This window comes from Squalius cephalus (assembly GCF_949319135.1).
Source record: "Squalius cephalus genome assembly, chromosome: 11".
NCBI classification, from domain to species: domain Eukaryota; kingdom Metazoa; phylum Chordata; class Actinopteri; order Cypriniformes; family Leuciscidae; genus Squalius; species Squalius cephalus.
Window position 1 is genome coordinate 19,508,711 of NC_137132.1, and position 22,691 is coordinate 19,531,401.

At 37.6% G+C, this 22,691-nt stretch overlaps 2 protein-coding genes across 3 annotated transcripts in view; one reads left to right on the forward strand and one right to left on the reverse strand.

The window, feature by feature from the left end:
- Positions 1-22,691, forward strand: part of clip3 (CAP-GLY domain containing linker protein 3) — a 769,717-nt gene that overhangs the window by 576,642 nt on the left and 170,384 nt on the right. The window lies entirely within an intron of this gene.
- gpr4 (G protein-coupled receptor 4) lies at positions 194-20,095 on the reverse strand. 2 transcript variants are annotated; one of them, XM_079886034.1, is made up of 2 exons: positions 19,252-20,095; positions 194-3,273 (listed from the first exon to the last, which is right to left on the reverse strand). In XM_079886034.1, exon 2 carries the CDS (start codon positions 2,864-2,866, stop codon positions 1,772-1,774), a length of 1,095 nt encoding a protein of 364 aa, XP_079742160.1. In that variant the 5' UTR covers positions 2,867-3,273; positions 19,252-20,095; the 3' UTR covers positions 194-1,771. The 2 variants fall into 2 exon arrangements, with proteins under 2 accessions (XP_079742160.1, XP_079742161.1); XM_079886035.1 differs by having other exon boundaries at positions 19,978-20,089.

The window sequence follows — 22,691 nt, forward strand, 5'->3', positions numbered from 1 at the left end:
TTTACAGTGACTGGTGGGAATCTGAATGACTCATCTTATTCTTAACGTGAATGGTCAACGTTGACACATTTGTGACTTTCCTTAATGTTGTATAGTTTTTTCCACTGAATTACATGACCTTTATAACTTCAGGTTATAAAGCTAAGTGTCAGTGCCCTTGATCACACATAATGTCATCCCAACAAATAGTTCTGGCAAGGTTTTCTCAAAGTTATATACATATAACTTTGACTTTTTTATTTACATATCACTCTTATTTCCATTTACAACATCTGTTGCCAAAGAAAGAATTTAACAGAACTATTTAAAGCAAATAGCTCAGCAATACACAACAGAAAAATGACTGACATGTGTTTTATTTTGGCATAACAGCAAATCCAGTACATTGCACTTTCTCACTGCTGACATTCAGGACTTACAGTTTGGTAGGCTGAAACAGGGCACCTGGAGACCTAATGAAGAAAAAAATGTAAACAACAGCAAAGCCCATTGTTTGGAAACTGTTTCCATTTTGGGTATCTGTGGGCCACTGTACATAAAGTATATCAAACAAGAGACGGCTAAGAGAAACTTGCTCCTCCAGACAGGGTTTTGTTAAAGAATCTTAAGACTTTATACAGCGTATTAAGATGCATATTAAGACAAGTCACCTAAAATAGCCTGGCTATTATTTTTGTTTACTGTGGCATTATTGGACTTGCTTAAAATGACCAATCATTTCAAAATAGGGATAGTTGAGTATATTTCCTGCAAAATCTATGAGAACAGACACAAATGGCAGGCATGTATACATATAAAACATTCAACAGGAGAAGGGATTCTGACATCAACACTTCACTGGCATCAGTAATCCTCATCATAAGACAGTGTTTCTGGGTGAAACTTGAGGTACACATAGGTGTTGGTATGGTTATCTTCAGAAAGCGGACCTTCATGTACAGCGGCCCCAAAAAGTATTTACACTTAAAGGGATAGTTCGCCCAAAAATGTAAATTCTGTCATAATTTAATCACCCTCGTGTTGTTTCACTTTTCTTTTCTTTAGTGAAACACACAAAAAAAGGTAATGCGTCAATTGTTTTTGTCTATGAAATTTCGTTTTTGTATGGTTTGTAATGAAAGTAAATGGGGTCCAAAACAACACCATGGACCCCATTGAATTCCATTGTTTGGACAAAAACAAAAAACAAAACACAGAGACATTGTACAAAGTACCTTCTTTTATGCTCCACAGAACCTGTTGGTTAAGCCAAAAGTATACTTCGGTTTTTACACGTACACTAGGGTATGTGTACAGTGTGCGTGCCATAAATTAAATCATCAGCATAGTATATGAGTAGGCTATACATGTAGCAATGTGTACACTGTATGTGCAGCTTGAACATGAATTTTTTTGCAGTATTTAGTTTTTCCACAAGGTAGCGACACTGCCCCTTTGTTTCACAGCTGAAAAAAAAAGATGAGACATAACAAAAAACTACTGGAGACGACAACAACAATACCGGTATACGACCACATTGACGAGCTTGGTGAGGGGTTTAAGAGATACATGCAATAAACTAAATGTTAAAAGACATTTTTATCGGTCATAACTTCTGGAGAGAAATAGCACAGACACTGGACAAAGATGAAACTTTCTACTGCACATGTGTAGACTAGTGTACACATACGATATGTGTTCATGTCAAAACTGAAGTATTCTTTGGGCTTCAAAATTGCACCTGGTTTAATATTTTGCTATTGACATTGACATTTACAATTGACATTTAACTTCACTTTTTAACACTGAGAATGGTCATTTGAAAGCACTCGTCTTTGAGTACTTCAATGTCAGTTTTATAGGCATTCGTTTTGACTTCACTGTAGAAATCAGGCTTCTTCATGGCCAGGGGCGTCTCTACGGTGAGGGATGCCCCCATAAGCGCCTCTGGGCTTTGGCCCCGCTGGAAGAGACCCAAGAGGGTGGCCAGGGCCCGGCCCACGTCATGACGGGCCCCTTCGTTGACAAAGCAGTAGAGGATTGGGTCCGCCACGCAATTGAGGCTGGTGAGCGCCAGAGTCACGTGATAAGCACCAAACAAGTTCTCCTCGGCGCCACAGTCGCAGGGGTTGCTGAGGAAGAGCACGCTGCGCCACAACAAGAGGACGTGGTAGGGAGCGAAGCAGAGGAGGACGATGAGGATCAAACTGAGGGCCAGCCTCTTGATTTTGGCCTTCTCCTGTCGCTCAGTGGAGACGTTACCACGCACGGCTCTCAGGATGCCTCTGTATGCTGCCAGCATCACACCCCAAGGCGCCAAGAAGCCGAGAAAAATGCGGTAAAGGTTCATCCCGGCCACCCAGTCCTGCATGGGATACTTCTCGAAGCAGAAGGTGTGGTTGAATCGGTCCTTGAAAAGTTCGTCGTGGAAGAGAGGCGCAGAGTTAGCCACTACTTCGGTTATCCATACAACCGCGCTGACCAGTAAGGCTGTTTTGACCCTGCGGACTTTAGCGAATTTCAAGGGATGAGCCACCGCCAAGTAACGATCCACAGATATGCAGCAGAGGAAGGCGATGCTGACATAGATGTTGGTGTAGAAGATGAAACCGAATAGCTTGCAGGACTCTTGCCCGTGGATCCAGTTGTCATGGTGAACGAAATAGTCGATCCAAAGTGGCAAAGTGGCTATATACAAGAGGTCAGCCACCGAGAGGTTCATCAAGTAGATCCCCAGCTCGTTCTTCTGCCTGACCTGCATATACGCGGCCCACAGGGCCATGCAGTTGGTGGGTAAGCCAAGGACGATGACTATAATATACAGCGCCGGCTGAAAGAACTGGTCTATGTTCGAGGCCACATTGCACGAGGTTGAGATGTTACACATGGTCTCTTTGCTTCCTCAGAGACTTATATAATCATTGAAATTGGCTGAGGTTTCTACGGTCCAAACTCAAGCCATGTTTAAAAATGAGACTAAAAAGTCAAAAGGTTTCCATTTGGCTTTCATGTATTGTATAGGGAGAGTAACACTGTAGCCCACTCTGGTCTAGCATGGTGGGCCTAACATGTCACATGTCTCTACCACATTTCATGGCTAGTGTTTTAACCTCTCGGAGGGCTCAGAGGTCAAATACATGACCACAAGAGAACATGCCATTAATCCTTGTGAAATGATCACCTTGGAGAGGTCTCTGGTAGGGTCAGGGTTTTTTCAGCAGAATGAAATGGTCAACTCCATCTCTGAAGGTCGCACAATGACTAATCTTCTTTGGTCTGTCCAATAACATCAATCTGCAAAAGAGGAAAAAGAGCAATTATGTGAGGTTTAGAAGTCACGCTTCATTATTTATGAGTCGCTGAAATGTTTCTGCGATCTTTGTTGTTGAGAAATGCTCTCTCCAGGGCAGTGTTGTGTATTTGTTAGATTAGATTTGCTCTGTGATACAATGAGCGTATGTTTTCCTATTCCCACCTCTAACCTTGGTCATCCTCGCATTAGCATCTGTTTGTTTGTAGTTCAACTGAATTAACATTTATTACAAAGCTCCATCTTGTTTTTCAAGGTTTGTATCTGCTGGTACAAAATCTCTAGGAGGAAGTTTCTTTCAGTACAGGCATTTGTGTAGGTCTTGGTATGTACCAAGGAGGCATTTTCTCTCCTTATATCAAGCAGATTATATGTACCTGCTAGCATGAGGAAATTATGCAGAACATTATGACTTGACAGGTGACCAATATGCTCCTCCTTGCACATGCAAGCCTTTTTTACAAAACCTTTCAGATTTATACAGTATTTCTGAGAAAAGCGCCTCAACAATAAGGATTTTTCTGCTTGCCTAACACACAAACAAAAATATATAAATTATTCATATTTTATGAATTTAAAGTAATAATCTATGTTATTAACAATTTACCATTTATCTTTTAAATGTACAATTTTACATTATTTTTTTATTATTTCATATTTTTACAAATACTTCACTTTCACGTCCATCATTTGTCACATGTAAAGCTCCTGTACACTCATTATGGAAAGTTAAATAGTAACTGGTACAAATGGTACAAGGTAAATGGTGTTGTTGTTAAACCACAGTGATGTGGCACAGCTACAGTGTCTGGAGTGAAACCATGTTTGCTCTTTGCTTCCGATTGTTTATAGATTCACATAAAAATTGGCTGTGCATAAGAGATAAATGAGAGATGCGAGTGTGCAAACTAACTGGGTAGCAATGCATGTGCATCTCTTAGCATCCATATAACAAAAAAGACTGCACAATATTATTTCACAAACACATTACAAATAAAAGAACCGAAAATTCCCACAAAATGATTCTAGTGAAATTTTAGGTCTTTACTCTTCAAGTAAATGTAACTAATTTTATAACTTCAAAGCAGGTCAGTGTTCAGACTCAAAGGAAATAGCTGAACAATGTGAAGAAATGACTCAATGTGATTCAGGCTCTAGGGATAACGGACAACGTTCCTAAACCATAAAACAGATCAGTTTTTTCTGAACTAAAATAACTGTTGTTCTGAAACGTCTTATCCTACGTTTTCCATTTCAGAATTACTAAGATTTTACATTTTTCTTGGAAAGGATACATTTTAAGACTGAGTCATGATGACAACTTGAACTCAGAACTCGGAACTCACAACCTGAACTAATTGCATTATTTAGTTACTTTTTATGGAAAGTAATGCATTACATTACTTTGCGTTACTTTTTTCCCACCTAGGCTGGGGTTGCGTGGTTTTTTTTTAATGACAAAAAACCAAAACAAACAAAAGTTCTATTTTGGCAAATGTAAAGGTCCTTTCACGCCAAAAGTGAAATGAATAGGTTTTAGGCTGAAGGAAATGCAAATTCACACCTGTACAGCAGAGAGCATAGCTCAATCAAAAGTAAAGTAATTTTATCTTATTCGTATGGTTGAATTGGATCATCAAAAGTCAGCAGCAAAGACATTGTTTAATAAAGTGAGATTAAATACATACAAGTATGTTTGTGTAATTTACAGTGTAATTATTGCAGGTTTGCGTAGTATTCAAAGTTTGTATTTCACTGTTTTTATTATGCACGCTTATATTTAGTCTACATGCTCATTATTTATAACTACAATAAGCATCATGTTATCACAGATCACACAACGCCTCTGCACTTACTCCTGATTTCTGTCAACATGAGGACAGGAGAGCTGTCAGTCAATAAGTGGGAAAATAAAGTAACTTGTATTACTTATTTAAAAAAGTAACTCAGATATTTTGTTGTAAATTTAAAAGTAATGCGTTAAAGTTATTTAAAAAAGTTATATGATTACGTAACTTGCTTTACTTGTAATGCTGCTCATGAATAATAAGTTCAAAATATTTGCATGTATTTTTTCACAAATCAACAATACAATGCTCCTGTGCTTTTAAAATAATAAGTATTAAAATATTAAAAGATTTTAAAAGTATTATAATACCATATTAAATATTTTAATATACTTAACCCTTTAGGCAGGTACCATTGCATCATTTCAGTGATATAAAGCAGAAAAAGATTTTATTTCAGTTGTTCCAGATATGTTAATTAAACAATTGATTACAATTTTTGACTCTAAAAAGGTTTGAGATTGAATTCTCTTTCAATGTGGTAAAAACACCTTATCATGTCCGTCACAGACCATGCGTCCATCAAAAACAGTTAAACAAACAGACCAGAGAGCTTTCCTAGTGTGTCACCAGTTTTAAGATATTGCTTATGAGCCTGATGCTTTTCAATCAGTAGGAAATATGAGATAACAGCAGAGGACCGCTGCCCTGCCTGGGGCCAGAAACGGTGACTGATACGCCAACAGGGGTTTAAAAATCCCTGACCTAATCCAATCTGTCATTCTGCTTCAATATCAATATCTCACAGTGGCAGATAACAATGTATCCTTTAATAGAGAAAAACAGAAAGCACTACAGGGTGAGAAAGATTTAAAGATGATGGAATGTAAACTACTGGAAAGTTGTCAACCCGACTTCATTTTCATTCAGGTTGGGAGATAAAAAGCCAAGGGGGTAGGTTGTGTGTGTGTGTGTGTGTGTGTGTGTGTGGGGTGGGGGGGGGGGGGGGGGGGGGGGGGTCAGAACTGGCTCGTACGATGCAAAAAAAAAAAAAGAAGATCTCTCAGATTAAAATATGCAGTTTGTGTGCATTTACAACTCTTGATAATATCAAAGTTTGCATTACACAAAAGGAGAAGATCTTGAAACCAGTGTAAACAAGTATATAAACAACATAAAGCACAAAATAAAGACCTGTTTCTCTATTTTCCCTCTATAGGCAGGTGGAGATTATGAACAAAACACTGAGACGTCAGACCCAATAACCCTGAAAACGAGGCCATGAATAATCTGAGACACCTGCACAAAGGTAGTGGTCAGTGATACTATCACACTCGTCTCAATATTGACACTCTAGAGTAAAAGAATTGTCTCTATAGTCTCTAATGAGACAAGAAAATGCGTCATGGAGTGTCATGGAGTCATTGAAAAAACATATTTCACAAGAAGACCGCTCAATAGAACTGGAATGATGTCTGGAAAAAAAACAGCATAACACAAATAGCTTTACAATTCACTGAATACAATTAAGACTTTGGTTACAGCTACCACAATTATGTAATCAGGAAAAGTGTTGATTACAGCATTCCATTTCAGTTTACTACCATTGCATAATGGCCGATTAGGGCTGTTTAAATGAGCCTTTACCTATCAGTAATGACATAAGTGTTTTTTTATATTTCTTTTTGATTTGTGGTGGCACAAAAAACTAACAAACTGAAATGCAGGACTCAAACATTTGTGTGAAACTCTGGTAATGAAACAGAAGTGTTCTAATTTGCGTTGTTGGCTTTCTCTAATTTACACAAAATTTGAATCACGTCATAACCTGAAACCTGTTGCACTATGTGTGTTATAGACCACCAGAGCGAACAAGTTTCCATTGTAACAATGGCCATGGCTCGCAGCTAAAGCTCACAAACAATTTATGGGTCATTTCTTGTACTCACTTTTTAAAGATCTCAAATTATTGGCTCTCCATAAGTTACTCATTAGTAAGCGTGGGCCTGAGTTGAGGGAGGCATAAAGACAGTAGATTCTCCATTCTGTTTGATAGATATGTAATCCAGCAGATACTTGACACTTCTTTAAAATAAATTGAAGCTGTATGGATTCAAATATAATAATATAAGCATGATTAATGCAGATTATAGGGGCTGAAACTCTTAAAAATAGTTTTTTTTTCTTTTCAGCAAATGATCAGCGAAAGGAGGTGTTTGATTCAACGGAGGGTCTATTTGCAGTAAATGCAATAAAGTAGGGAGGGCTTTATTGTCCCAATAAGACGGCATCCATTTAATGATTTTATTAAATATAAACATTTATACTTATGTTGTAAACATTATATATATGTTGTTATTATTGCATACTGTTTTAAGGTATACATAGCCTGTATCTGCCACTATTTAAACTGAGTATAAATTGCATTTAATAACTTTACACTTAGCGCAAATAAAATATTGCTATTTTCACTTAGTGCAAATAGCCGCTGCCTTAATTCAAACTCAAACCTTGGAACATGTGTCCAACATGGGATTTGTACAACTATGACACACTGAGTATACGATATTTTTTTGCCAACTGTCAGCATCAGTGACTACACACTTGCATCATATTTTCACCAGAAATAGAGGGACAGTTCACCCAGAAAATGAAACTTCTGTCATCATTAACTCACCCTCATGTCATTCTAAAAATGTTTGATTTATTTTTCTGTGGAAGATAGATAGATAGACTGGAATAGTTCATACACAGTGAGGAAAATAAGTATTTGAACACCCTGCTATTTTGCAAGTTCTCCCACTTAGAAATCATGGAGGGGTCTGAAATTGTCATCGTAGGTGCATGTCCACTGTGAGAGACATAATCTAAAAAAAAAAATCCAGAAATCACAATGTATGATTTTTTAACTATTTATTTGTATGATACAGCTGCAAATAAGTATTTGAACACCTGAGAAAATCAATGTTAATATTTGGTACAGTAGCCTTTGTTTGCAATTACAGAGGTCAAACGTTTCCTGTAGTTTTTCACCAGGTTTGCACACACTGCAGGAGGGATTTTGGCCCACTCCTCCACACAGATCTTCTCTAGATCAGTCAGGTTTCTGGGCTGTCGCTGAGAAACACGGAGTTTGAGCTCCCTCCAAAGATTCTCTATTGGGTTTTGGTCTGGAGACTGGCTAGGCCACGCCAGAACCTTGATACGCTTCTTACAGAGCCACTCCTTGGTTATCCTGGCTGTGTGCTTCGGGTCATTATCATGTTGGAAGACCCAGCCTCGATCCATCTTCAATGCTCTAACTGAGGGAAGGAGGTTGTTCCCCAAAATCTCGCAATACATGGCCCCGGTCATCCTCTCCTTAATACAGTGCAGTCGCCCTGTCCCATGTGCAGAAAAACACCCCCAAAGCATGATGCTACCACCCCCATGCTTCACAGTAGGGATGGTGTTCTTGGGATGGTACTCATCATTCTTTTTCGTCCAAACACGTTTAGTGGAATTATGACCAAAAAGTTCTATTTTGGTCTCATCTGACCACATGACTTTCTCCCATGACTCCTCTGGATCATCCAAATGGTCATTGGCAAACTTAAGACGGGCCTTGACATGTGCTGGTTTAAGCAGGGGAACCTTCCGTGCCATGCATGATCTCAAACCATGACGTCTTAGTGTATTACCAACAGTAACCTTGGAAACGGTGGTCCCAGCTCTTTTCAGGTCATTGACCAGCTCCTCCCGTGTAGTTCTGGGCTGATTTCTCACCTTTCTTAGGATCATTGAGACCCCACGAGGTGAGATCTTGCATGGAGCCCCAGTCCGAGGGAGATTGACAGTCATGTTTAGCTTCTTCCATTTTCTAATGATTGCTCCAACAGTGGACCTTTTTTCACCAAGCTGCTTGGCAATTTCCCCGTAGCCCTTTCCAGCCTTGTGGAGGTGTACAATTTTGTCTCTAGTGTCTTTTGACAGCTCTTTGGTCTTGGCCATGTTAGTAGTTGGATTCTTACTGATTGTATGGGGTGGACAGGTGTCTTTATGCAGCTATCGACCTCAAACAGGTGCATCTAATTTAGGATAATAAATGGAGTGGAGGTGGACATTTTAAAGGCAGACTAACAGGTCTTTGAGGGTCAGAATTCTAGCTGATAGACAGGTGTTCAAATACTTATTTGCAGCTGTATCGTACAAATAAATAGTTAAAAAATCATACATTGTGATTTCTGGATTTTTTTTTTTAGATTATGTCTCTCACAGTGGACATGCACCTACGATGACAATTTCAGACCCCTCCATGATTTCCAAGTGGGAGAACTTGCAAAATAGCAGGGTGTTCAAATACTTATTTTCCTCACTGTATGTAAATTACTGACAAATACAAAAGCTGCCTTCCCAGGCAAAGATTAAGTAATGTCGAAGGTACAGAACATACAGAACTTATTTAATGACAAAAGTTTCTGATCTATTAGGACACACTGCCCAAGGGTAAAGCATGTTGCATAAGAAACATTAAGTGTGGGCAGTCACCAACTATTGCTATTTCAAAAAAATAATCTATTACAAAAGCTAGGCAGAATAACATGGTTTTCCTCCATACATAAAAAATGCTAATTAATTCTTGCAAAATGTGATCACGTTCCGAGAAAGCCTGTTTTATAGGTTCAATTTGAAGTGTTTCTAAATACGGTAATTATCTTAATCAAATCAGCCTTATTCCCACCGGCTAAAATGCCAATTTTGTTATCCGCTCCTGTGGATACAGTTTTCGATTTGTTGTGTGAAACACACTTTTTTTGTGTGTGACAGACTGGTACGTGCAGGGAAAATTAATAGGAAAAGGAAGGCTTTGGACACTTGACCCCTGAATGACCTGGTCTCCCAAGGCACTGGCTCTGTCATGAAATGACAAATGTTGTTATTGTCCAGTTTGAAGAACAAATTGAAGGTTTCTGTAAAGTAGCATGCGGAAATACGTTCTGAAACAAACCGCCGCATATATAATGATGTAACGACTTGCATTTTTCGGTGCGCAAGCATAACTAAGAGTGACAAACTAGTTATGGGCGCTGCCAGATGGATCTTGTCAGAGCTATTAACAGCTTTATGTTTTGTGACAGTCGTCCCCGTGGTTCGCCCTGTGGGGTCATACTAAATAATGAGTGTAAACACAATGGCCTTCTTGCTTCAAATCTCCCCCCTTCCTGGTCTGATGGGAAAGACCCCAATGTTATCACAGCACCCTCACAATAACAAATACAGTTAGTATTTGAAGAGGAGAGCCGGCAGCTTTCCAATCAGGAGGTGCTGAGAGACGGGTCTTTCCGCTATTTCTTAATGAAAGAGCTGGAGAGAGACGGGGAGAGAGAGGAAGAGAAAGACAGGGCGAGAGAGAGGCATCCAGAAAAAAGGCTGAATCTAAAATAGAAACGACTGATTATTCATTTATTCACTCATTAGTGGGAGATCAGATCACGGATACAACAGCCAGGCCTGGCAAAACTCCTGGACGCACAACAGACACCGGGGTCAAATAAGGTTTATTAAAATGTCCACGGGAAGGACAAAAGGACAACTAGATCTAAAGCTAGATAAAACCTTATATGAAGCCCATATAAAAGGTGACAACAGATGTACCCAAGTTTATAGATGCACAACGACACAAATCTAAATATATATTTCTCATAATTTCCATTAATACCTGTTATAAGGTTTGTGCAGCTGTGGTACAAGGAAACACCAGAAAATGACCTGTATTCCATGAAAGTGAAAAGTTCTACAACGGGCTGAGTGATTCGACGTTGTTCCTGAAATCGCCCAGCAGCAAGAGCTCAGTCAAGAGCAGAGCTCAGAAACCTTATTTTTTCAAGAAAAATCATCTTATTAAACCTTAAAAGTCCTCTCCAGTTCTCACTCAAAGCTTACAATCACAAGCCTAACAGGTTGTTTCACAGTTATTACATGCCACATTATGAGGGGAAAACACACATGAAAAATGCAAATGAAAAAAGATGTATTGCATTTTCAGTGGAAAATAAATCATTCCTGCTTTCACCTTTTTAGTGAATTTTGAGTAAGTAGAAGTGCTCATTTGTCCAATATGTGTACATCTTATTTGCTGGCATTAGACAGTATGACATACATCAATATATTTACATCTCTATAAATATTGGTATTGGCGTCAACCGTTACAAAAACCCATTTTGGTCAACTATATATAATAAATATGCATACAATTCAGAAAAGAAGCAGATTTGTCCTGTCCTTTAAGACTAATGGATTCACTGCTGTCATATCAGGTTCATGCCTAGCCCTGGAGAACACAGCAAAAGGCGAGGTCAAGTCCTGTGGTTAACTGCTTTTTCTAGATTGTTGACTGGTGAGATTTGACACCTTTCCCTGCTGGTTTCTTCATCCTTTGTAACACAGATACATTTCAAAGAAATAAAAATCTCTTCTTGGTAACACACACACACACACACACACACTCATGTTGTGTTTTCATGTTTTATATGGACTTTCCATAGACATATTATAATCTTTATATTGTACAAACGGTATATTCTATCCCCTTACACTAACCTTACCCCTAAACATACCCATCACAGAAAACTTTCTGCATTTACATTTTCAAAAAACATCACTTAGTGTGATGATTTATAAGCTGTTTTCCTCATGGGGACAAAAAAACTATGTAACTTTTAAAAATGAAGTAAATCTTATGTCATTGAAATATCTACACTCTTTGTGATTTATCATAATTTACTATAATAGTCAATTTAAAACTATTTCAAATAGCACTTTTATAACTATTATTTTCTATAATTACTATGCAATCAGATTTTGTGACCTACATGGAATATATTTACTAAACATTCATTTGTCACATCGCAAAAAAAATAAAACTAGTGAAGGGATAAAGATGATTAAAAAGATCACTTATCCTTATACATTCATATCACACACCTTTGTGCCGAATTACAATTTTTTAGTGAAACGTTGCTTTTATTTATCCAATAACTTATTTCAGACAATTATTATGATAATTGTTAAAGTATGCATAATAGTTTCTCCTCTATTTAAAGATGCTATAATAAAGGCATGTAATTAAATTTTTTGACATTTATGTCACAAAGCAACTTATATTAAATATATAATGTATTTTTTGTAATTTATGATAGACATCATACACAAAGCACAGAGTAAGTTTTCAGTCAACTTATATTTTCCCGCTTAAGCTTTCAAAACGAAGCCATGCATTCTGAACTTATGTAACACCATTCAGATCTGGTTTAGCACCTGCTATGCATTTCCTCAGATATTAAGCATGCAACTACAAAGGCCATAACGGTCGTATACATGTTATGAAACCGAAAACAAAAAAAAAGGAACAGGGACTGTCTGCCAGTACACTTTAAACTAATTTAATAACACACACACACACACAAACTCGAATAAAAGAAAATCAACTATTGCAAAACGGGTCAATGTGTCAGAATTATATTTAGCGAGAACAGAACAGTTGAATATATTCCTGATGTTATCCAGACATATTTTCCCTCCAGCAGTCTTTCCTGTCCTAGAGTGAAGTTTTAAAACGGATCATTCAAAAGATAAATGTAATTACAGACTTACAGCATTCTGGTCTTGCGGTCTGCATTAGCCAATAGTACAAAAGAGCTGATGAAGGTGTCATTACCAGTGATGAATAATATGGTCATTTTTCTTTGAAACCTGGCTCCTTTAAGTGTGACATGATGACTTCAGTATGATGATAGTGGTGCAAGAAGCCCAACTAAACTTTTTTACTGCCAGGACCCACCTGGCTGTTTAAACAGCAGAGGCTTTTAACACGAGAACATTGGGCAACTGAAAGGGAACTAATTCAATTGGGTCTCAGACTGCTCAGCTTGATGAATAAGCAGGTAGCTAGGCAGGACACAAACTCATGGTGTCTACCTGAGGGCATAACCAGATCATTCAATGCACCATGCTGCCATCTGACAGTTTGAAAACGCTTTCCAATTCAGCAATGGTGTTTGTTGTTCACAGATGCACAACAAGACTGATCAAACTGAAAAATCAAGCTGATCAACTTAAATAGCTCAGTGAGCACATTAATAGTTCAGTGAGCACAAGGCCAGGCCGCAAACACTAAAATGCCTATTATTATTTATTAATTAACACAATGCTTCAATATTATACATAATGGCATGATAGTGATAGAATCACTTATTGACCTTGCCTGTGTAGTTTACATTTACATTTAGTCATTTATCCAAAGCGACTTACAAATGACTGAATTCGCGAGTCATCGTGAAGAGGCAAAAACAACGCAAGAAAGCTCAAAATACAAAGTTCAGGCATTGCTCAGAGTAGCATAAACCAGACAAGGGAGGATTAAAGTAAAAGGAAAGGAATCCAAAATGGTTCTTCTATCTTCTCTTTATTTTTTAGAGGAGAAAGTACGCATAAGCAATCACATACATTACCAGAAATGTACAAATGACCTTTTTGCTTGAGGACAAAATGACAGTAAACATTATATCATAACGTTATGGGCTTCATTTGAATACACTTTTGTGACAATGTTGTGAGTCTTGAAGCAGATTTTTCTTTTTTTCGTGGTGATTTTCAACTCTTTACCCTATCCTGACCCTACTAAATTATTTGGCCACTTCACACTGTCACATAAACTAATGCATGCAATACTGTAGTTACATCAAATGTTTTCAACTCCAGAAAGGGAACATTTACACGCAACACACTCCACCCACATTATGTTTGTAGTAATAAACTAGAAGTTCATGTACCTAGAAAAGTAGTCCCACGTGAAAAAAGATGATTTACACAACTTTACAGTAAAAATAAATAAATAACCAGGGCTTTACTAAATGATTAATTCAAGTGCTTTAACAAAATGTGTGCTTCACATTTCAACTTTTAAACCCTCTGGAATGCCGGCTCGCTATATATCCATTGTAGTCGCGTTACTGTAACAGTTATTGAAGGATATGGTTTGCCTCCAACAATGAAACATAAGTGGAAAGCACACAATGACCAGGAACTGTAAAGCTCCAAAAAGGACAGCAAAAAAATTGGTTTATAGTACTCATGTGCTATTTATGTCTTCTGAAGCCATTATGATTTATATCCTTTATGCGAGGAACAGACCAAAATTCAACTTCCTTTTCTCCATAGCTCTCAAATGTCACTCAATTGTCACTCCTGTATGCATGTTTTCAGACATAATAGTTATCATGCGTCTCATCACTGCAGCAATTTTTAAAATGTGCAAACGAGAGTGAGATTTTTGTGCTGCTGTATATGGGGAGAATTTCAGTAAATAACAATTTCTGTCTTCACTCAAATCTGTCATATAGCTTCAAAAAATAACACATCATTCATATGGGCTTCTTTCTTATATTGAACGTCCCTGACTCAAAACTTTTCAACAGTAGGCTAGTGTATATAAATAAATCTGGATATTGTGAATATCTCTTTTTGTGGATGAACAATCCCTTTAACTCATTTAAAACCCCTATAACTCACTGTGTAAGTTATACATTACATAAGCAAAGAAAAAAAACCTCAACTGACTTCCTTACATGTCTGTTTCTATACAGACGTGCACATATGCACACACACATATAAGCAAATATGCAAACATTCAGAGATAGGCCTACACAAAATGAAACTTCTTAACCTTTGAATTACACACAAATTAACCTCTGTGCTTGAGGTCATGATGACAATAAACATCAGTTAAGGGCTTCATTTAAACAACTTCTGTGAAAATGTCAGGTTTTTCATTCATATATATTGAACTAATTAATAGATTAAATTCTGATTTTGCCAAATAGGATCACTACTCACTTCAACTGTTAAATTAAGCGATACTTAACAAAATCTTCCTTTGTAACCACCGACCATTGGTCCTTTTTATTTGTTCTTGTATAAAAGACAGGGGCAATGTGCTTTACAAAGAACGGTCCATTATATCAGTACACAGCGACCACATAGCAGAATGACCATGGCAGGTGAGCTGAGTAAGAACTGCCTGTCTCCCTTGGTATTGATTCAGGGTAGGTATTTAATCCTTTCCTAACTGTGTTTTATGCTCCGTTGGAGAGGCGGCCGTGTGTCTCTAGAGAGACCAGGGCAGGCATCCTGCAAGGCGAATTAATGACTTCAATAAAAGTGCCACATTTTCCACTCAAGTCCCCAGTCAAGAGTTTTATTGGTGAGGTTTAATTTGGCTTAAACTGGTCGGCTGCTTTAGGCAAGGTCACAAATGCTAATCACCTTTACCCCGAATCACAATTAGAAGAGGTATCAACATGACGATATGTTTTCTGAAGACAGAAAACATGAAGAACGGAGAACCAGAGCGAGAGAGAGTTCAACACTAAATTCGCTTCATGCTCACTCGGCTGGCTTCATGCTGTTTTTTTGATAAAGCTCAGAGGAAACACCTCCACATCTCATCTGGTGCATCTGGTTCACTTCTGCTATTGTTCTGTTTAATCTCCGATTGTGTTGACAGGCTGTAACTTGGCAGCAATGTAGCAAAGACGAGGAAATTGCTGGCACCTGCTTAGCAAAAAAACCAAAGCGATGTTTAAAAGGAAACTAGATGCAGTGTCATGCTGAGAAAAACTTCAAAGCAGAGACGGATTAGTTTATGTGACAGTGAAGTGGCCAAATAGTTTAGTGGGGTCAGGATAGGGTAAAGAGTTGAAAATCACCACGAAAAAGAGAGGAGAACTTCAAGAAAAATATGCTTCAAGACTCACAACATTGTCACAAAAGTGTAATTAAATGAAGTCTGATATAATGTTTACTGTCATTTGTACATTTCTGGTAATGTTTGTGATTGCTTGTGCGTACTTTCTCCTTTCCTACACTCTAAAAAATAAAGAGAAGATAGAAGAACCATTTTGGATTCCTCAAAGAACCTTTCAGTGTACAGCTCTTAAAAATGAGGCGCGGTCACATTTACTGTAGCTTGGCAAAATTTTGGGGCCAAAATCCAGTCATTTGAATAGGAAACCCCATGATTTATTTTCACATGATGGCAAGTTTTGTTCGCGTTCAAGTTAGTCATGCAAATTTGTGGTGTTGACCAACCGAAAGCTTCTTAGTATGAAAATGACCCTGTGCTTCATGCATCACTACCCTGTTGACAATGGACCTGTTTTGGTCAAGAAATTTTACAGAAATTTTGCTAATGCGACTTTGCCTTTAGTGTGAAGAACATTTTAATAATGTAAATAACCTTTTTTCCACTATAAAGAACCTTTTGTGCAATGAAAAGTTAAAAATGGATGTTAAAAGTTCTTTTTTTTAAACTATTTTTATGAATGCTGTATTATATAATTAATAGACAGGGTTGAGTCCTCCCAAACGTAAAGACACACTTCATTCATTACCTTCTAATAAAAGTCTAATAATAAAAGCTTAATAGGTCCTTCAAAAGTCCTTGTTGATAACAATGCTGATAATGAACATGAACTTGACAATAATTAACTGGAACGTGCATGTTCGAGGAAAATAGGACTAAACAACTTCTGAACCTGAAAAGAACATGCAGACAACAGCATCCTTATTTCAAAATTGTGAATTACACATATAGTTTTAGAAGCTTATCTTATCAATCACCTGCTGTATTTTTCAACAAAAAAAATTCTGCTATCGACGAAAGCCTGATAGAAGCTGTAGTTGTAAGTGCCAAAGGAAAGGTATAAACCCTTTTGTTCTGAGCCATCTAAACTGTCGACGGTGACCTAACCTCCGTATTTTATTCTCACACGTCAATACTGCCAGAAGTGAGTACACCAATAGCTTCACTAAAAGCTTCTACTTTTGTCCAGAGGACCACAAGGGGCTGAAGATTACAGCCAATACAGAACGTGTTGAGTTACACCGTCTAATGTGGAGAGAGACAAACAACAATGTGCTTCATCGGAGCCCCGGTGGACTGTTAGCGTTTTCACTTTTTACACAACCCATTTGACATGGTGGGAATGTTTGCACAGGATTCTACTGATCCCGCCATTCAAAAATTCAGCCGTGTTAATCATGATCCTGATCGAGCCTCCGGTTCTGAGAAGTGAGATGGGCATGCAAGATAAGCATAATGTCTGATGCTGTAATATGATATAACTTGACATGGGGCATGTCTCTGCTGAAGTCAGTCAGGTTGCTAAACAGATCAGAGCGCTCAATAGAACTCACTGATACGCTTAGCACACTGCGCACTTTACATCAGAGTTCGCTTTTTCCATGAAACTGCATTGCATTAATGGTAGGTGAGGGAAAAAAGACTGACCACATAAAGCCTTATACATGCGTACTGTTGAAGCAGTCATCAACCTCAACCTTCGCTGTGAACTGTTGGTGCAATAAAATCTGCCACTACTGTAGATGTTTCAAACTACAAATTACTCCACATATTTAATTATACACTTACATGTTATGAGTTCATTAGTAAGTTTGAAAACAGCCACTTGTGGGGCCACCATGCCACTGGGTTATTGCTTTCCTCACACAATCTGGTGCTCAAACCAGACATTACCCTCACAAACACTCTTATTAGCTCAGGCGGGTGGCACTGGAGCAGACACCTCATTGGTTCACGGGAAGATTACTCTTCTCTTCTAGTCATGCTTTTAATGTTAGTTCTTATCTCGCATCCCCAAGAGGGCAATTACTGTTTGCTTAAAAGGACTGATTAAATGTTGCGTTTGTTTCCTAACAAAACCGAGAGGGAGACACCATATCGGCCAAGACATTCCAGAAAACCGTTTCACGTGCCACATGCCCTTTGCCTCTAAAAGACCAGCCACACGCTGGAGAGAACAAGATGCTGCGCGAAACAAAGTCAGCCACAAACAGCAAGGAGGAGAAGAGAATACACACATCTCAATGCAGAGCCACTGTATTGAATTCATATTGTATTACATCTACAGCTACTGAGCTGAAATGAGATATGAAATGCAACTGCTAAGGTGTCGTTTTCATATATTTTGATCATCTGCTGCCAAAAAGGGAAATGCAATGACTGTTTAACTGATCCTTTCCTATCACAAATGTGAATGAAAATATATTGCATTGTACACAAAACAACTGACTTGCTGTAAACACTGCCAAAGGCATTTTATAGCTTGTTAAATTGCTTGTTAAATCGTGAGAAATGGAGCATGCCATTGCACACAGTGTAACCCACATGTTTAACAGAGGAATTCAGTGGAAAGCACACTCGAGCATCAAACTAAATGTATTAATACATAAGCTATTATAACTACAGCATGACTGTTGTCATTTAAAATGACCCCTTATTTAAAAGGTTAAATTTATGGCTCATGGAAAACATTTGAAATGCAGTTTCCTATAGTGTGGTCTCTGTTCTAAGTGGCCAACATACTGTAAATGAGTCATTCTACGAAAAAGGTGTCTTTTGTGTCTCTCGTGAATAATGACTTTAACAATGAAAAGCTGACACCTACTTTTACTGTGTGTTATTTTGGGTACTTTAAACAAAAATCCATTAAATGAAGATGCCATTGTGGCCTGTTGCACCCTTGAGTTTCCAAAGCCTCTATTCTGTTTTGGCATGTATATGTCAATCTTAAATAGTCTTCACTGTAATGATGGTTTTGTACAGTAAGCAATTGCTTAACCTTGAAATATGTAGAAATATCAGCATTTAATTCTCTTTTTAATAGACCTACTGTAAATACCCTGTAGTTTCGTAAGCTCACCTCACAAGGCTTTTAATGACTAGCCTAAATGAACTGTAAAACTGTCAACACTGGTGCCATCAACCGTTATACGTTTCTATTTCCCCATCATATTTTAAAATGTTTACAAAATGGAAAAGGCACCTCGTAGAATCACCCCAATAACTTTTATTATGTCTAAGGCAATATCAGCCTAATGTCCATATAGCACACGCCTAAATTACATAATTTTAGATCTGGAGGCATATTAAGACGTGGCAATAAGGCAAAAGTACAATTGTGTTGTAAAGTTGTTCAACAGTTAGGTAGCCTCCTGGAACACTTATTTTAAGTAATTATTAAAGAAAACAAGATTTAATAGATTATAGCCTATATAACATAACCATTTATCATAAGACTTACATAACACAAGAAAAATCTAAATGATGACACTTACATGACAGTGTTTCCGTAGATCAATCCCTCATACTGATAGTGACAGAGGTGATGTTTTCTGCATCTCCAAACAGCACGCGCAGCGATAAAACCAACAAAACTCTCGTTTCCCTAACCAAAGTGAAGATCCGGACAAACTTCGAGAACTAGACACATTAAAAGATAATTATCTTCACATCACACCAGCGGAAAAGCAGAGACAACCGCGAAGTTGCAAAGCGCAAACTGAAAGTGAGCAGCTCGCAGGAGGTTGAGGAGAAATGTGACGTGCGTTGCGTTATCCAACACTGACCGTCCCATTGAAATACTGGCTGGCCATTTGAGATGGGATGCCACTAAACCAAAAGACAACCTGATATTATGAAGCTGTTATCTTATGTTTATCGTTTGCTTTATCGATCCATATCAGTTCATTCAACGTTACTGTTCCTGGCTAAATAGTCTACCGGCAGGTACTAGCCTAGGCTACATTAGGCTATTACAAATAGCTCTATAAAATAATATTATAATGTAAAATGTGACTAAACATTTCTATGTATTTTAAATACCTGGACACTTGTTGCAGTGGTGGTTTTAAGGGAATTTACTCTTTTTAACAAACATTTGAAGTTCGTCTCGCTTGCCTGTGATGACGCGTTTTAACGGTCACACACACACACAAAACTAGTTAACACTGCTGTGAGTGTGTTTCTAATACAGCGTCTATGGGAGTGATGGTAAAACTTACATCTTTCTCTCTTCTGGCTGCCATCATCAATCTCTCTCTATTTGTTTACTCTTTTTGAAAGTTGTGATAACACTATAATACGGTGGAGTTTTCCCTTTGCTATTTGAGCAAATAGGAACACAAAAATAATTATATTTAATGTAGTCTCTATTCACCGAAGTTTACATGACGACTTCTAAGAAACCCGGAAATGTGAAAAGGGTCAAACAGTGTGTTAGAGTGTAGCCAACAATTCGAGAAGGATGGGGGAGACCGGGGCACAACCTAACGCGCGGGGCTAGTTGTAATAACACCCTTGTTTTGATACTTCCACACATGCCAGCATGATGAAACTTAGTGTAGCCTATTACCATTATTAGTTGCCATATAGAGTTACATATACACATACTAGTTATAGAGAAACCTTTGGAAGATATCACTGAACATTTATTTAACCATAGCAAAAGTAAATTTCTTACTTATGTTAATTTTTCATCTCTATTTTTGGTGTTTATTTTAAATTAGACAAATCTGATATAATTTTAATCTCCAATATTTAACAGTTGAGACAGTTCTTTAATGCTGATCTGACCACCAGAAGACACTCGGGGTAGGCCTATATCAAGAAAAAAAGTAGGCTATACACTCTATTAATAAAACAAAACCACATAATTGTTGTAGACTTGTGGGAAATTAATGTGGGAAAAAATAAAAACTCTGAACCCTAAGTAGATTTACACAAATTGAGAAAGTCAAAAAGGTTGTGTCCCACTCTCCCCTATGGCCAGCACTGTTGTTATATCTCCTGCAGGCCAACGTGACTTGCACAAGCATGTTTTAGTAGATTGGTTTGGTTATGTTAATAAAAGTAGGCTATATGTAGCCTACTTTTTTAACAAAATTACAGTAGATGCAAAATGTTCAATAGTATGCGCTTCATCAATGAGAAAATTAATGTGAAGAGCAAAGTGCTTGTCTTACACTACTTAGCCTACAACATCCAACCAACACGAATACGACCATATAAATAAATGAATAAAAATCCCTTACATGGAGACCTCAACTATTTTACTTAAAAAGAGTAATAATCAAATGGCCATATTAATAGAGGAAAAAACTCATCCAGACATCACAAGAAACATAAATTTGACAAAATCCACAACACTTCATTGTAAATAAAACCAGCAAAAGGTCAAACAATTCAATCATATTAATATTCATGCCAAGTGCATGCTGAAAATGGGGCAAACAAAATCATTTTTATGGGGAAAAAATATATTGTAAGACACAGTTGTGTTTTAAAGTTTGAACATAAATACAGTCGAGTAAATCTTTGATTGTTTTTTTTTTGTCAGTATTATTTACTTGAATTAAGAATTACTTTTACCATGCAAAAACATTATGGAATTCCTAATAATCGTAAAACAAAATTGTTGTAGCTAATAATTTAACTTTAACTGCTTATAGCAGAAACTCACTTAATACAGAACTTACCTGCAAATAGGACTGAATCACCTGCATGTACATCACAATGGTTTTCCCCAGGGTCAAACAAACACATTAGAGTCCATTAAAACTCAAGCCCTCCTCTAACTGCACTCTCTTGTAGAAAATATGATTAGAGGTATCACCGAGTTAAAAAAAAATCATGTGCTTGAGTATAAAAGCAGTTTGATTGTTTGATGAACAAACAAGGAATGCATCACTCTCAGGGCGTTGTCAGTCTTGGAAACAGTCATGGAAAATTCACTTGTTTGAGATAACCCATGCATTTTGCCTTGATGACCGTTATTTAGAGAAATACTAATGTTTATATAGTTATTAAATAGCAGTAATGAGCATTTGAAAGCATTAGGCTCTATAATCCACAGTCACATAAGGTCACAATAACTCTGTAATGAGGCAGTGCTACATCAAGCCAACCTACAGTTGTGACAAATGGTGTTTCAAATGCATTGCACAAACAAGTCTGATAAACAAAGCCAGTAAAATCTCCAAGGGGATGAGAGCAACAGAATTAGTATCTGACAGCTTGAAAGAGGAGATGGATTCATTGCACTGGCCTGGTTTCAACTCAAAAACATCTGGACCTTGCAGTGGACCTTCATACTCAATACTTGTATTGTTCAATGACTGCAAATTAGAAAGAGCTAAATTCACCTGCAGAATTAAATTGGTCGTAGCAGAGATAGTTTCCAAACCATAGCCTCTTAATGCTCTTACCTTGACACAGAAATAGCCTCAAGTAATTCTTTAAAATGCAAGTTCTGTGAAATGTTCTTAATGTTGATTCCCTTCACATCTTGATCACACACACTTCTAACTTTACATCATAACCTAAGCTTCACAGGTTTATTAAAATAGCAGTTCCTCTAAAGCACATTTTTCATTCAGTTTAGGTCCTTGCCTGCTGTTTCTATCCATCCATCCATCCATCCATCCATCCATCCATCCATCCATCCATCCATCCATCCATCCATCCATCCATCCATCCATCCATCCATCTATCTATCTATCTATCTATCTATCTATCTATCTATCTATCTATCTATCTATCTATCTAAGAAAAAAAGGTACAAAAGCTGTCACTGGGACAGTACCCTTCAAAAAGGTTCAAATATTTACCATTTAGGTACTAATATGTACACTTTTGGTACTAATATGTACCTTTGAGGGACTAATATGCACTCTTTAGGTACAAAGGTGTACCTTTTGAAAAGGTACTGCCATAGTGA

Coding starts and splice junctions, on each gene's coding strand:
- gpr4 (XM_079886034.1), bottom strand. CDS start 2,866: ATGTGTAACATCTCAACCTCGTGCAATGTGGCCTCGAACATAGACCAG.